This window comes from Rhopalosiphum maidis, chromosome 1 (genome assembly GCF_003676215.2).
Source record: "Rhopalosiphum maidis isolate BTI-1 chromosome 1, ASM367621v3, whole genome shotgun sequence".
NCBI lineage: Eukaryota > Metazoa > Arthropoda > Insecta > Hemiptera > Aphididae > Rhopalosiphum > Rhopalosiphum maidis.
Window position 1 is genome coordinate 49,210,533 of NC_040877.1, and position 18,374 is coordinate 49,228,906.

Below are 18,374 nucleotides of genomic sequence, written 5' to 3' on the forward strand. Positions count from 1 at the left end.
TTTTTAATCAAAATTAAATCTAAAAATAGCAATGTCAAATCGGTAACTTGGTGTTACTAAAATTTAAAATAAAACACTTAAAAAAAATATTTTTCTTGATCATAGTATTCGAACAACATGGAAATTAGGACTTGAGTTTATTTTCAATTATTAATAATTAAGAATATAATAAAAATAAAAAATAAATTATTTCCAAAATGTCTTACGATTTTTTTTCATAAATTATATCACTTCTTACAAAATACTTACTAAAATCAAAAACAATTAGGTAATAATATATACATGTGGTTATTTGAAAAAAATAGCTTGTTGTATTTTTATTTAATAAAATTCTTTAAATAAGTTTAAATAGGTTTAAGATTTATAAGTATCTAAAATAAATTTGATTAACGTCGTTATTTGATTTAAAAATATTAAAATAAATTATATTAATATATTATAATTATTGTAATTTAAATAAGTACAACACATAATAAATATTGTATTTTTGTTCATTCCCAATTTATCCCCCATATCATATATTGTATGTCATTAATGCGCTTCTACGCCTGCACTTTTGTTTTATAAATGAAATGTTTAATCTACAAGTGGTTCTTCTCTTGGTAGGACGCAAACTAGCAACTACCTGACAGTCGACGTTTTCACGTTCACAGTTACACATCAACACAACACATCGTGAGTACCTACTGAAAAATTGTATATAGATATTATGTAAAATAATTGTTACTCTTTTATTTAATCGATCTGTATTAATTAATTTTAGAAAGTTATATATTTTTTTTAATACTCTTCTATAAATAATAAATAGTATCATATTATAATATATATATATATATATATTATCATAGTTTTAATATAATTATTTTTTTTTGCAATAGTATAAGCATTTGTAAATTTAAACTTAGTTACTACTATAAAAACATTTTCAATAATATAATACTAAAATAATGTAAAAATCAACCATAATTATTCGTCTTTATTTTTTCATCGTATGATTATATAAATTATAAATAGAATTATATTGTTTTGGCATTGGGCCAGGGATTATATTGTACATAGTCACTCACAACTCACTTATTTTGTATTCATCATTTGAAGCCAAATCAGTTCAAGAACATTTTTTTTGTTTCTTTGTCTTGTAGAATAAAAAAATATGTGCACATGGTCATGTTCTTAAATTAAATAGTAAATACTTAGTTCAAATCATAAAATTTAAAATCATGTTATTATTTATGCTCAAAATTATATTATAGGTTTATTATACCTATGAATAAAAACATCTATTATAATAATTAGTATGTATTAATGGTTTTATTGAAATGATGAGTAAATGAATATTTTATTGATCTGAAGAAATGTTTGGTTTCTTTTTAAATTATTAGGGGTTTTCTTGAATTGATGTTTGTCTTTACTGAAAAAATACCTAAATAAATAATTTATAGGTACGTAGTATTATAGTTAAAAACGTATTACAACACAAACCTGTTGTATTCGTATTATTAATTATTGAATTTGTGTACAAATAAATAATAAGCATGTAGGTATTATAGTAGATAGGTTCCATATAAATATACATAATTCAACTAAACCTTAATATTCACGAATCACGACTTTTAAACACAATAAATACAAGTTGTAATCAAATGATTTTATACTCTAATAATATGCGCGTTTCTGAAATAAAATTAAGAAACAATATTTCGCAAGAAAGAAAAATTTTGATCATCTAATCTAAAAGTATTCAATCATTAATATGAACTTAAGCATAAGACCTATGGTTATTTATTTGTCGTAACATAAATTGAAAATACATCAGTCAAATGATTTCGTGGATATTTATTTAATTTGGTCAGTTAAAATTAAATCAAAACAACAGATGTAATTATTTACACAGTCATTGGACTATATAACAATAGTATAATTTAATAGCTGCTGAACGATAATATTAATGATTTATGATTAAAAAAAATAGATTCATTATATTTGTAGGCGATAAATAATCAAATAATATCCCTATCATCAGTCTTAATAACTTAGAGATATGATATATATATTTTCGCATCTTATATCATATTAATTTAAATCATAAATTATACAGTGTGTACCTTTAATGGTTTTATAATAACTTGTACGATTTATAAGCCCCAATAAAACTTCTTTTGATTGTCCTGTTAGTATATGATGTAGAATGTTATAAACGAAGGTTTTTGTGTTTGTCATTCGCATAACGTTAACAGGTAATTTGAGGGCAAGACGAAAAATCTATATTCTGGTTGCCACGGGAAACCGATTTTCACTATAAAGTATACATAACCAAGTCGTTTAAAATCGTACATAAATACATTTTATATTTAACATACATTTTACCACAAGTTTCTTATAAAAATATTTTATATTTATATTTTAATATCCATTGGTTATTTGATAACCATTATTTTTAATTGATATTTCTAGTACACCATTTTATCGTTTTCATAAAATAATTAATTTGTTTAGTGGAATTCGTAGAGTTTAAATTGCCTCAACAATGGATTAATATGAAACTTGGCAGCTTTTTTTTTGCCCTGGATTTTATATTTAAGTATATTCAATTACAAATTGAAAAAAAAACACTATAAAATATAAATAAATTTAAAATTTTACATTTAATATGTATAATTTGTAGTAGGTAGGTATTGGCCATAAATTAATGCTTGTCTTACTATTTTCTTATGCTTTTGTGAGTACTAAAATTTATTTTAAAATAAAATTGAATACTTTGTACTTTAGAATTTGTAATTTTGAAAATTTTAAAAATTATTAAAAAAAAAAATAACATTTTAACAGGCTATTATAGTACACTCATTTGATAAATACATTAAACATTATAAAACTATATCATATTAGTATATTACTAACTATATATTTATCACACAGTTTTATTCTGTAACGGAATATGTCTAAATTTCTACATATATATATACATTTAACAAACAAAAAAAAAATCATAAATTGTGGTACCTATTAATTATTATATAATACTTTTAATTCGCTGAACTTTGATACGAGATAACTAATTATTTAATATTTATATTTTTAGTATATATGTACAATTACAATGTTTAGGTTGCAATAATTATAGTGTATTTATTATTTATATTTTATTAAATGTATAATAAACAACTGAATAAACTTCACATTTTGAATGACCATTTTTTCATATTACCTACTTACTGTTTTATATCATAAAATTAAAATTTTAAACAATCTAAAAACTTGTAGGTACGCATTTAGATGCTTAGTCAATATTCATTAATTTTATTTTATTTCACTGGTTTTCACTATTAAAAGTAACTCAATTCAACATCATGTTCATTATTATAATAATGTTATCATTTTACTTCTGTAGAAAAATATATTCGGTGATAGCTGATAGGTACCTAACTTATTGCATTGATTAGACATTTCGTCATATTATTTCGTCATTAATTGTGTACTTATTTCAATTTACATTATATTATATAGTCATAACATTATATTATATACAACAAATTATAAAATGACGACATTTCTAACTACAGTAGCTGGGATATCAAATGTTCACTATGTAATTCGAATCTTTATTGGACAGCGATATTATGTTGTTTAAAATTATATATTTTTTAATCTAAAACATGCTCTGTGTAATGTGATGTATTACTGTTTGAAATGTACTTTTATAAGTGACGTCCTTATGATAAATATTATAATGATATGTAAACACATTTATGAACAAATCGACAACATTGTCTTAACTCTGAACTCGATACAATAATACACAATTTTATATTACTATAGTGTTATTGTATCATTTAATAAAATTTACTAATGGATATATATATTTATAAATATTTATAAATATATTTTATGATAATGAATTAATAATTTAATTATGTCGTGTTTATATAAAAAGTGAAAACGATAATGATTTGATACCAGAATATTTAATTATTTTTAGTGCTTAAATAAGAGACGAATCAGTTTTTATATATTTTTAAATACATTTCGTCATCTACTTTCTTAATTTTTCTAAATGACGTACAATAAGTCATTTAATCTCTGGGTTTGCAAATATTTTGAACATTTTTGCGTTCATTTATTGTTTTTTTCCTGATCAAGTTCTATCTTGTACTGTTACAGGTATTATAAAACAGAGTCCACTCAAAAGTTTTACGTTTGATACAAATTTGTTTATATAAAAATATATTTATTAATTCGCGGATAATCACTTTTATAATAAACTGCAAGAAAATATAAATTGTTAAATTTAGAAATTGACGTCATAATTTTCAATAAGGCTATTGCATATTGATATTATATTATGTTATATAATATTATACACTGTGTGTATGTTATACATGAAATATCAAAAATAGACTAGATTAGATAAATAATATTCATTCTGATATATTTTACTTGTTTAATATCATATAGTGTATTCGTATACCTACGTTAAAATTATTAAACAATAATACGAACAAAACGTTTGTTATAGTTGAAGTATTTTGTAGGGTATCATTAGGTTATTATTAATTTATCAAAGTTGAGTAAGATGTGTTGTACTTTTTATTAAAATGTAAGAACCTACGTAAATTAAGAATATATAATCGTTATTTAATTTTAAACTCTTAAGACTAAAATGTCTAGTTACATTTCCTGTATGCATTTAAAGTTTAAACAATTAGACATATATATAGTTTAATTTAATTAATCCATAACTTTATTTTAACATAGATTAATATTTCTTATAAAATTAGTATTGTTCATAATTAAAATCATATTTTGTTATCTTATCAAACTCTTTTCTGTTTAATTAAACAATAATCAAATATGGAATTAAAAAATCTTTAAAAATAATGTAATGCATAAATTATTTTTAATCTATTCAATATGAACCGTAGACATCGGTAATTTCTTTTGATGTGTTTTAAAATTAAAATCATATGAAATGTGTGTACAGTGTACATATTACAATAGGATATCAATTTTCATGTGTTCGAAAAACGATGATATTTATAACAGTAATAATATAATCTATATTATATATTTAATTTATGTAGGTACTTTAAATTTTGTACCTGTGTTGTTTAATTGCAATTTTTACTTTTTACCTGTAGGGCTTTCTTTTGCTCATGACTAGTCTAACTGGTATTCCTAATCTTTTTTAGTTTTTACTGGCACTAAAAAGAAACCGGTTTTGAAACGCATAAACAAGATGATATAACGATCCTGATAATAATTTATTATTCAATATTATATAGTAGGTACTAAGTAGTAAAAGTAATATATATATACATGTGCGGTGTGTATATATATATACGCACATCGCATATACTTAACATTTGCTAGTATAGCAAATAAACAAAAATAATTTTAAAAAAAACACACACACAAAAAATGTATCATAGCATATAATTATGCGGTGGAATAATTCTTTCGTTATTAAAATTCAAGATTAAAATAAATTTACATCGGTATACAAACAAACGAGTGCCAATCAGTAGAAAGTGTTTTCTGTTCGAAAACAAACTATCTATATAAAGCTCAATAAATTTCAAGTAATTCGTTTACGGTTTAAACGACGATATAATGATGTTATATTTTTATTAGATTATAAATAATCAGGTATGCATTTGCCGGATGTTTTTGACATATTTTCTATAGCAGTTTGTAAACACTACGTCATCGTTACGCGTTTATCATCGGGAGCAATTATTGTTGTAGATGAAAAACAATCACGCGGGTAGCATGATATGTGTATATTTAGTAAAACGGAGTACGATATTACAAGCAATTCCGCCCCAGTCACTTTTGGTCGGCTTTGGACTTCGTATAGAAATGCGCCCCAATCAATAACTGGCGCCACTATAGTATCTCTCCTCGTGCTCCAGTTTAGCGCGGTCCCGACGAAAACCGTCCAAATTTTTGTTTCTTGAATGCAAAATAGTATTTCGTGCGTTTTGATTTGTGAAAAACCTACTTTCGTTCTCGTCGAGAGGGTATACTATATATTATAGCATATAATAGCACACGCGTCATTAATTTAATTGTAAAACGCACGATTATATTGCTTATACTATAATCTATATACATTATACCTAGTATACAGGTATACTTGCAGTGGAGTTACCTACACAAAAAACAACATATTTTAAATAAACACTTATTGACGTAATTGAGGTGAGTAAACATGGGTGTAATCACTGGCGTATTAAAATATTATCTTAAATATAAAGTATCATAAAAGTACGATAATTATTTATCGTCGGATTACTTTTGTACACATTATAAGCTTTGTTTTGCTAATCATATAAACACGTCTCTAGGTCATCCGCGTTTTATACGTACATGTATGTATATAATATGGTTAGGCAGGTAGTTGTGTAAGTGTAATGTCGACAATGAATTAAACATATGTCATGAAATCGTAAGTAGGTATATACATCTGCACACATTGTACATATAACTTACAAGACTATTATTAAAAATATAAATATAATATATTAGAATTATACGCAAAAGCGTTACACTGAACGTCAATGTCATAATCGAATGAATAGTATTATATAATATTATGTAGGTGCACCGAAATAAAATCATTGTACAACTATTATTATTGAAAACGTATAGAAAAATACTTTTTCGAAAAATCATCTTTTATATTTTTTTGTTTTTACAACAATTTTTTAAAAAACATAATTTTGTTAAAATAATTCTCGATATATTTATTCAGTCGGAGTAAAAGCGTCGTAATTAATAATGAATGTATTTTACAGTTCAACCATGCCGGGAAACGGTTTATTGGAAACTTCCCCCAACTATGTTATCAACAAAGCGGTCGCAGCTAGATTCCAACAGCTGCCCCAACCCAAGGATAAAGTACAAGTCATGTATGTTTGGATCGACGGAACTGGACAAGATCTTAGAGCCAAGTCTAGAACAATAGACTTTATTCCTACAAAACCCGAAGGTATATTATTGTTGATTTGTCGTGTAAATAATTTGAAAAAAAAAATATATATATATAATATTTAAACATAATTATAAATTAAAAATATAAAAAAAAAGTAATAAATAAATAAATATAAATAATATTTGAGTCAATTCCGACGAAACAATTAACCATTATAACTGACTAGTTAATGTAATTCGTTAAATATATTTTTTTTTGTCTAAAATGTATACGATATATGTTTTTAGGTCACTATTATATTGGATGGGTTGGCGGAATTAGGATATCCTGTTAGAATATATACAATTAGTTTTTTTTTCCCGATGCTTTCTGTGTGAATACTAATACAATTATTGCAGCAAATTGACGTCGTTTATAACCTATTATGAGTAATTCATAGTCAAGGACTAAATGGTTTGTTCTAACCTTGATTGTAATACGCAAACAAAAAAAGACAAATGAAAAATAGCTGTCAACATGAAATATTAAAGTAATGAAATGTATATTTCATCGATTAATCACAATTATTGCTCTAGAATTGAAAAAAAAAATGAATATTAATCGTGTTTTGAACACGCAATCGGATAGTCATGTCATGATACTAATAATAATATTAAATATAAATATTCCATCAATCAATTTGTCTACTAAATGTATATACTTCTTTAATCCTTTGAAATAAATATACATAATTAATGTATTTCTTACTGTGATTGAAATATTAATTTTATTTAGCGATGTTGTAATGAGAATATAGAAAATATCTACAAAAAAAAAACTGGCTTTATATTAAAAAATATTAGTAAAAAACAATCAATCAATATAGGTAGACACTGTTTAATAATTCATACTTAAATTGAAGTATTTTTTAGTAAGGTAATGTTTATTAGTTATATAATGACGTAAAAAAATAAAGAAATAATATGTTACTAAAATAAATTGATCAATTAAAATAATGGTACGCCTATTCAATAATAATATAATCGTACACAATTACCTCGATTTAAACATAATATTTGGCGTTTTATATTTTAATGCAGAACTCCCAATATGGAATTACGATGGAAGCTCTACGTACCAATCCCAAGGAGAAAACTCAGATACATTTTTATATCCAGTGGCCATTTTTAATGACCCGTTCAGGTTGGCACCGAACAAACTTGTCATGTGCGAAACGTACAAACACGATCACACTCCAACTGGTAAAATATGATATAATTGATAAATTATTAGATATGATTGACACTCCTAAGATCAATGGCCGATTCCAAACTTTCATTATTTGAAAGTATTACTTTATAACTGTTATTTGTAGAAAACTAAAAATTATAGTACTTTACAAACAGTTGAATCGGCCCATTATTCTTATGATTGACTTAATAAAATAAACAAATCGATTTTACCATGTACCCATTTACCCAAGTACTTAGGTACCGTTGGGTGAACGCGTATCGATATAAGAAATATTACATCGGCTGACAACAATACAATAATACAGTAGGGTGACTCACCTAGTATGCTCACTCCCATATTTTATAATTAATTTATTCGATTTCTGATTTTCTGAATTTTTAATACACCTACTTAACGAGTGCCTTCACTTTCAAATTCTTGATATTTGTTATACTACTTGAACAGTATTGAGTAATGATACAAAATTTTGTTTTTACAACTATTCTGTTTGTTTCAACTTTGATGTACCTATTTCAAAATTCGAGGATTAGAGATTAAGATAGTTTTACGGTTATTAAAATGTTTATATTAAATATAAAAGTCCTTAAAAATAGTTTTATGAAAAAAATATAATATCGAATCTAGTATTTATTTTACTTTGACTATTTTATAAATTATTTACAATAATTAATAAAGTTGAAAACCCCAAAGACCATTCGTTCGAATTTTGGTTTTAAAATCAAAATTTTCAAAAAATGACTTCTAAATAATTAACTGTTTAAAAAGAGTGTTGTCATTTGAAAATCAGAAGTCTATGTCACCATAGGACACTTCTTAAGAAGTACAAATATCTAAAGAATATTAAAATATGGTCTTATAATTAAAATTTATCAAATCAAAAAATTAGATTTTAAATAACTACTTAATAAAAAAAAAATTTTTTAAAAAAGGGTGAGCATGTCCTGAGGATTATCCTGTGTATAGTATTTAGAAACGTTATTATATTTTTGTTATTCATAGGTACAAATCACCGTAAAGCCGCTTTGGAAACCATGACTAAAGCTGCCGACCAAAAACCGTGGTTTGGCATCGAACAAGAGTACACTTTACTCGACACTGATGGCAAACCGTTCGGATGGCCAAAGACTGGATTCCCAGGTCCCCAGGTACGTTTCGTATACACGGTCACGAATCGCGATGTGATGTACTTGCAATATTATAGTACTTTAAAATGGTCACTTCGCGACCATTGGCAAAAACTGAAATTCAATTCGTGGTATTATTTATGTACAGGGACCGTACTATTGCGGTGTCGGTGCTGATAAAGTGTACGGACGTGACATTGTGGAGGCTCATTATCGTGCATGTCTGTACGCCGGAATCAACATATCTGGAGAGAACGCCGAAGTTATGCCAGCTCAGGTACTTATTATACACGTGCATTAATATACATTTACGAGCGTTCACAAACACAAAAATACACAATTTACATATTTCTCAACACCTATACCTGTATACTTTTTGGCGTTGTGTAATACTATACACTCGTAACATAAAATATATGCAAATATCTACAGCAGACGTATATTATTCAAATTTTTTATTTGTAATTTTTGAAAAAAGCAAGATATCGGTTTTATCGTCGAAACCAGTTTCACCTTCAACAGATTGAATGGAATAAAAATTGTCTCTGGTAGTTGTTTAAGACTATTAATTTTATCGTTCAAATGTGAATTGAATTTTAGACTTTTTTCATTCAAAAATATTAAACTTCTTTTGCATTCAATGTTTTTTTTTTTACACTTTGAAATGTGTACCTAATATTTTTCACTTCTAGTGGCCTTGCAAGGCCATTCTTCTAACAGTCGACACTCGACTATCATTATCTCAAAATACTTTTAAAAGGTTTTTGAAAATTTCAGTTTACATGTAATTTAAATTCTCTATAAAACGAGAAAGAAAAAATACGATATTTTTCTCAAATTATCTTTAAATATCCATTAGTAATTAAAATAATTGTACTCTTTAAAAATTCTGTTTTTATGAATGAAAATTTTCAATAACATATTTTTCTTAAAAATAAGAAACTAATATTTTTTTTATTAAAAAAAAAAATAAATATATAATATCAATAAAAATGTTTTGCCACATCATTTTTAAAAAATATTGTTATGTAATAAATTCAAATTGTTAATATTTATCGATATATAATGAGAGTTAAACCTCAGGATTTATTGTTAGATAAATCACAAAGATGAATACTAAAGTTTCATATCACACACACATTATTTTTGTTTGTGATTTATGAATTTAAATTATAATATATTGCAGTTATTTTATTACTAATATAATATTAAAAAGTGATTTTCATTTAAAACTAAATTACTACTACTACTACTATAGCTGCCTATATATATTTGTATATAAAACAATTAAACGAATTGTTTATTTCAGTGGGAATTCCAAGTTGGACCATGTGAAGGTATTAGCATTGGTGATCATTTGTGGATGGCTCGTTTCATATTGCACCGTGTTGCTGAAGAATTTGGTATTGTGGTAACACTTGATCCAAAGCCAGTACCAGGAGATTGGAATGGCGCTGGTGCCCATTGCAATTTCTCAACTCAAGCTATGAGAGAAAACAATGGAATAATGTAAGTCAAAAATATATATTCAAAGTTTTTTTTAAATTTTTATTTAAATGAATAATAATTGTTTCAGTGAAATTGAAAAGGCCATTGACAAGATGTCTAAACAACATATGAGACATATTAAGGCATACGATCCCAACGAAGGCAAAGATAACGAACGTCGTTTGACTGGAAAACACGAAACTTCTTCCATTCACGATTTCTCTGCCGGTTAGTACCTTTTATTTTAGTTCTACTTATTACAGTTCACTACCCTTAGTAAATTAAGGCGTATTAATTTCAACAGTCGAAAAAGTTTTAAAACATTTTTAAAAGGTCCTGAAATTAAACAATTTGTTAATACAACGTTGTTAAAGAAACAAAAAACAAGTAATTAAATGCTTTAAATACATATTTTCAAACAAACAGCAAATATAAAAATATCCAATCATATTTTAATTTAATTTACTTATATATATATATATATATATGACTATGCGGGGTTTCATTTTAAAAGTTCTCATTTGTTTTTAAACATAATAAGTAGAACTTTTATTTTCTTGAGTTATATAACTTGCATGTAAACTAAACAGAAATTTTAATCATGGCATTTCCTAAAATAAAAGTTAAAAAAACAAAAAATTAATAATATCAAATATGAATAAGAAAACTTTGTTATTGTTCTAGGCGTGGCTAACCGTGGTGCCAGTATTCGTATTCCTCGTGGTTGTGCCGAAGAGAAGAAGGGCTACTTAGAAGATCGTAGACCAGCGTCCAACTGTGATCCATACAGAGTGACCGAAGTCATTGTACGCACTGTATGCCTAAACGAATAAATAAAATATTAAAAGAATAGCCTATACCCAGCAAGATACATATACATATATCGCCCCACTTTGAAAATAAAAAAAACATTATCTCATATTTATAATAATTACAATTATTGTTAGGCGCTGCATTATTATATTACAGTTTTTAATTTTTAATTCAAGACCAAAACAATATTGCATTTTTAATAAATGTCACGAAAGGACATGTTGATTTTTTTACATATTTTATTATTTATTTGTATTAACGACCGGTATATTACAGTATAGTTTTGTTATCGTGTATACCCACTGTTATTTTTGAGTAAATTGATTTTACAAATTTAATTTATTTTTGGGGAAAAGCATTTGTGAAAAATTATATTTTTGTTAATTTAAAATTATGAAATGTTTGAACAATATATGACTTGAATTATTTGTTTCACTAATCAGTAATAACTATTATATTATAATCCTGTAAAATTAACGAAATCATTATACAGTATCCACGTGGGTTCCTACCTTCCTATAAGTCTAATACAATATATAATATTTGTTATTATATTGAAATAAAACTTATTACAAATAATAATAAATATAATAATACTGATGCCCAGTGGCGCAAATAGTAAAAATATTTAGAAGGGGCTCAAGCCCCAAGAAGTTTTTTTTTAAATTATAATATGTTAGTACAATGTACATTAGTACATATTTTTAAGGATACCTGTATTTCTTCAATTCTGACTTAAGCAGTTAAGTATCATACATAGAACACATATATAACGTAAGTATTAATATTATAGTAATACAAATTTATAATTTTATAAATAAACCGATTTATTTCATTAAAAAATAATAATAATAATAATTTGTAGTTAAATAAGTAACACAATTGAACATAGCTACTTGAAACATTTTGGAAAAATTTGGAAATACTTTACCATCGTATAATGCCAAACGCTGTTTAATTTGCTAATTAGTTAATAAAAAAAAATGTTCTTATTAGTGTAAGGAAAAAATGTCTAATGACAAGGTAAAACATTTTTATTAAGATTAATACACATAATATAATTTTTGAGGGGGGCTTTGAGTAATTTTGGGGGGCTAAGCCCTCCAAAGCCCCTTCTTATTTGAGCCACTGCCGATACCTATAGTACTTACCTATATATGACGATAGGTTGATAATAAATATTATGAAGACATGAAAGCTTTGATGATTTAAAATTAACTATTATAGATTAATTATTATTTATCTATTTACATTTTATAATTTGTGAAAAATAATTAAGTACAGTATACTATTTGTACTAGATTAAACATTAAATATCTGTTATCATCTAACAAACGATTTACAGTAAAAACGACTGTATTATTTGAAAAAAATAATTTTATATGACTTATGGTTATTTAAAAATGTAGTCATTAAGCAGTGGCGCAACTAGAAACAATTGTCAGGGGGTTAAATTATTATAATATATATATACAAAAGATAAGTACATAGATTATTATACTAGGTCTCAGAAAAATCTTGGGAGAAGTTTAAACCCTTTAATTCCCTCCCCCTGTTTGCACCACTGTCTTTAAGTTATCATAGGTACCAGTAGTGGATTTAACGGTTGTTTAGCCGGCAAATGCCGACGGGACTCCCTCCTAAATTGTGTACTGATAGTTGAGACGCACCTAAATTATAAAGTTGACTTTAAATTTTGACTAAAAAATAAAATATTTATTGCAAACTGGAATATAATTTACCGTTGTATTAGTAATAAAATAATTTAAATATATAGAAATTCTTCAAAAGTAGAAAAGATTAATATAATAACTTATATATACGTAAACCCAAGTTTTACATTCTATCCACTACCATTGATTAAATAATATTATTCATAACAATTATAATATAATCGACACTACAGTATACTAATCTCTTTAATTCAAAAGATTCAGATTATTCAGAAAGCGCAAATAATATATTAAGTTATATCTATATCCTAATTTATTCTAGGAGACAATGGCTCCCCTCCCCTTAAGTTTACATCTATGTCGATGAATACGATAGATGTAATACAATATAACGTGTAATGTCAAAATATAGATGTATATTTATTATTATATAATATTGTAAAGCAAAGTAGGTACTTCATAAGTGTGTGTAGTGATGTACACGCACATGCACTATAATATGCAGCTTGAACTGCAACTTATGCTGCATTTTCTTGGACCACAGACAAATATACAATTGTATAAATGAATTGTTCCTACATATTATATTCAAGTTTTAAATTATTATTTATTAGGCGATATATTTGCTTTTGATAGTTAATACATTTTACTCATGAATATTTAAATGCAATGTATACGATATGTAGGTGTTTGAAAACGCATGAAGTATATGATACCTATTATTACCTTGGTATTCAAAATATATTCTTGATATCAGAAATTGAAAGGTAGTCATAAAACTATAAAATTAAACTCGACCTATAACAAATCAGCACATTTTTTAGTCTAACTCTGAAGAAGTAAAAGATAAACAGTTTAACAGTGTATATTAAGATTATACACTGTATAATAAAATCATTAAAATCTTAGGTTAATGGATGAAATTCAAGGCTCAACCGAGAAATTCTTGATGACATGATATTAATTTCTATTGAACTTGTGTTAAATTTAGTCATTTAGAATTTCACTTAAAAAACCTTCTGTATACAGGTACAGAAAATAGGTATTAAAAATTTGTATTTTATATGTATAATATAGATTCAAATTAGTATATACAATATATTATATACCTATATATATTGTAAAGGACTTATTTTTAAGATTAAAATTGTAAATTGTATTCAGTGTTTCAACTTCCAATTATAGGTATAGAGTACATTGGTTAATATTTTGATAAATTTTTTTCACTATTTATACCTATAACTAGTTGTAATCATGAGAAAATAATTTTTAAATTAACTAGGTACTTAAATAAAGACAAAATACAAAACAATACAATACAACAAAAAAGACTGTGGTAATTGATATTATATTGTATGTTGAATAAGAAAATGTTACATTTATAAAATAATCGATAAATTGAAAAACAAAAACACTGAACAACGAATAACATTTATAAGTACTTAATACTTAATCTTTTATTATTATTCTTTATTTTTTTTTATGTTTAAAGTTTAACTATACTATTGTTAAAATTATTATCGTTATTGAGATTTTTTATAAAAGTAAATAATCCAACAATGTTATTGTAAGTTTTCTTTTTTAATACCTACATTAAATATTTGAAAACAAAAAACACAATTTTGTATTTTTTTTTTATATATATATATATATATATATATTAGTAATTTAACTATTTAAGGTACATGTTTTTAAGTAAATTAAATATTTATTGTATGATGTAAAATGTACATTACGTAAAATTAATGGTGTTTAAACAAGCACAGGTAATAATATTTGTTACAGTTGCAGATTAAGAACTCTACGCACTCCTATAAAACACTCCACTATTTCCACTTATAAAATGTACAATGTATTATGTTAATAAGCTAGGTACTTACTTAATCATTATCAAATTAATCTATACACTTACGTGTAGAGTTGATGATTTCACAATCAACATTGAGTTGACCGAACAAATAAACTAATTAAATATCTGTATGCAACAATTAAAGACATTTTAATAGTATCTAAAGATATAATTGTTATTACTTGTTTATGCCGATTATATTAACAAACAAGATCATAATTAAATTTTAATAACAATAACCAGTGGTAACTTTTACCTTTAAGTTTCAATTTTTGCTAACTTTTTCCTGCCCGTAACTGTCCCCCTATACCCGAGGGTTCTTTTTTTGCCGTGAATCAAATTTGATCAATTCAGTTTTTCAACTACTATTTTCACCTACCCATCACGCACAAAAACAAATAAACTTCTAATTTGTTCTAAAATGTTTTCGGGAATATGCCATCGATTGTCTACACCATTATAATACTATAATATATTTTAAGTATGATGACTTATTAGCGGCCTTTAATTTGTTAAATTAAATCGTCAGAACTATAGGCAATAAAGCTTTACATTAATTAGGTGTACTAATCCGTTCACACTACAACAGGAGTAGGAAGTTGAAAGTTATGTTGAGGTTAATAGTGTATAATAAATAGCCACGGATTACACTCTGCAAGCGTGCCAGTTAAAAGATATAAGCGGTAATCTACTCGTATAGGCTGACCTATTGTATTATATAATTCGTCGGGTATACACTGAACAATAAATATAATATTTATTACAATTCGGTACGTCCAAGGTAAACAGTATAGATATAATTATTGGCAGTCCACCTACAGTCACGACAAGTATACAGACAACAGACAAGTAACGCGACACGCGGCAATAATTCCATATATATATATGCGCACGACCACACTTCGTGTCAAAAAATGTAGATAATATAAATAATAAAATAGTAATAACCGCGCGCGCGCGACAGTTAAATTGCCCGACCACTATTTATAATGGCCTATATTGCGCTATGGATAACATTATTATTATATCATATATATATATAGGTATTGCGCTACTACTATAATACACGGTCTATGACAAACGATTGCGAATAGACGAAATAATTGGTTGCGCACGACGCCGGTGGACCGCGATAGAGTCGTCGCCTTGTACGATAATCAGCTATTATGCAACTACGTATACCGACGTGAACGCGGACTGCGTACCATAACTATAGTGCCGAACATCGAATCCGGTTAAAACCGTACTCGGATGATCTGCTAGCTGGCTATTCGAATTGAAACAAACGTTATTATAATCCGATCAGTTCGGATTTAAATTACCAATCCCCGGATCATGACTAAAAAATATGTTATTTATATAATTATTTAATCATGCCCCGGATTATGATATGATGATACAAACCCAGATTATTTATATTTTTTTTAATGGTATAGGTACAAAAAAAAACATTAACCTATTATTTTTTTTTTCAATAAAAAAAGGTATGGATTAACTAAAAGGTTTGGTAAAATATTGCTCAGTATTCAAGACAAGTAGATATATAAGTTAAATATATTGGCTGAATTGGATAAAAATTAAAAATAAATGGATTTAATACATAATACTCGTATATTAAACTACAAACATGGCATTACACTTTAATACTTTATTGCATTAAATACTATGTAGAATTGATATCATAGATGATACATAATTAATATGCTTAAGTTTAAACAATTCAATATGTATTTAAAAAACACGGTTTATTGAATATTTTTTATCGAAAAAATATCAATGCTTAAAGTGATATTAGGACAGAGGACTTGTAACATTTGCATATTTGTTTTGCAAAGTCGCGAAACAAACACGATTCATGCTTTCACCTAGTTAGTTTTGAAATTTTATTTTGCATATAAATGCATATTTTGAGTAATTTTTGTTTATTTTGATTTTACATTTTTATACACAATTTTATATTTTTTGAGACATATTTATTTAAAATACATTTTTTTCACACTGACATTATTTTAATTTTAAACAATACAGTCAAAATGTTTGGATAAAAATTTATTTATTTTAAATTTTTGTCGTATATGGTTTTTGACTATCCGTGGACACGCGTTTATCCTAAAAGCGATTGCAGAAGATCGCCGATATGCCAATAATATTAATTTGCTGTAATTAATTTTATTAATAGATAGATAACAATCTAACGTCATACACCAGTCTATATTACTTACATCATCACCACAATGAGCCGTGTGCGCACTATACGGGCTTTTATTCGATTAGTATTTTTTTTTTAGTGCCAGAAGAAAAAAATATAAAAATAAGAAAAATGTATTTTGTTTATTTGGCTATAGTATAAAATATATTTAAATTATATAATTGTTTTGAATTGTTTTCATGCTATTTATTTTATTAATAATTTTAAATAAATTCGCTGAAAAAATTTTTAAGTGCATATTATGGGGTTTTTAAATGCATAAGTGCTTACATATTTAGAGCCTTTTTAGAGCTACACGTCCTCTGCCCTAGATATGATGAACGTAGATTTACCATGTTATAGCCTTATAAGTTCTAGGTATTAGGTACACAATATTATTGTAAAACGGAAATAACAAAATACGCGGGTCGATCATGACGTTCTTGTAATATAAGTAATAATATAATATAATATGCAATACAAAATTATACATTTCAATCACTCAAGGATGGCCCTAAATTGCCTATCTATCGCGCCGTCTCATATTAATAAGTTTCATTATACATTTAATATGAACTTTTATTATATTTAAGAGGACTCTTACCCGCATGTGTTGTCTGTCTTATACACGGGTAACATAGTTAAAAACTGTTTTGCGAGGGACAATTTTACTCCCTCAATATTTATATCAAAATTACCAAATTTTTAAATCGCATTGAGAAGATCTTTACCTGTGTTGTAGCGTTTTAATTTATTTGATGGTAATGTTGTCAATGAATTAATATTTTATGTACCTACACCCATTTACAATTTTTAGTGATATCACTATAGCAGTAAAGAAATTACCTATATGGAAACTTAAAATATAATAATACATGAAAGCATTTTAATAATTGATGAAATAAAGGAAATAATTTAAGCTATTACTATTATCTGTATAAGCATAAATAACACTTTACAACACAATTAGTAACATAGAGCTACAAGAAAAACCATGATATACTTATAGATCATACTTGCATCAAAAAAATATTATTGTGTAATAAATTAAAAAAATATTAATATAACCAATTTA

General features: G+C 25.8%; 1 protein-coding gene across 1 annotated transcript; it reads left to right on the top strand.

The window, feature by feature from the left end:
- The first annotated feature begins 529 nt into the window (after positions 1–529).
- Positions 530–12,028, top strand: LOC113556457 (glutamine synthetase). Its single transcript, XM_026961415.1, has 8 exons — positions 530–675; positions 6,795–6,988; positions 8,011–8,172; positions 9,164–9,309; positions 9,437–9,565; positions 10,598–10,797; positions 10,865–11,004; positions 11,461–12,028. The coding sequence occupies exons 2-8, from the start codon at positions 6,802–6,804 to the stop codon at positions 11,607–11,609; spliced, it is 1,113 nt and encodes a 370-aa protein (XP_026817216.1). The 5' UTR covers positions 530–675; positions 6,795–6,801; the 3' UTR covers positions 11,610–12,028.
- The last annotated feature ends 6,346 nt before the right edge of the window (positions 12,029–18,374 follow it).

Excerpts from the sequence above, each read along its gene's own strand:
- LOC113556457 (XM_026961415.1), top strand. The coding sequence starts at position 6,802 with ATGCCGGGAAACGGTTTATTGGAAACTTCCCCCAACTATGTTATCAAC. Across the intron at positions 9,566-10,597 it reads CCGAAGTTATGCCAGCTCAG|TGGGAATTCCAAGTTGGACC; the intron begins GTACTTATTATA and ends TGTTTATTTCAG. Across the intron at positions 10,798-10,864 it reads AGAGAAAACAATGGAATAAT|TGAAATTGAAAAGGCCATTG; the intron begins GTAAGTCAAAAA and ends TAATTGTTTCAG.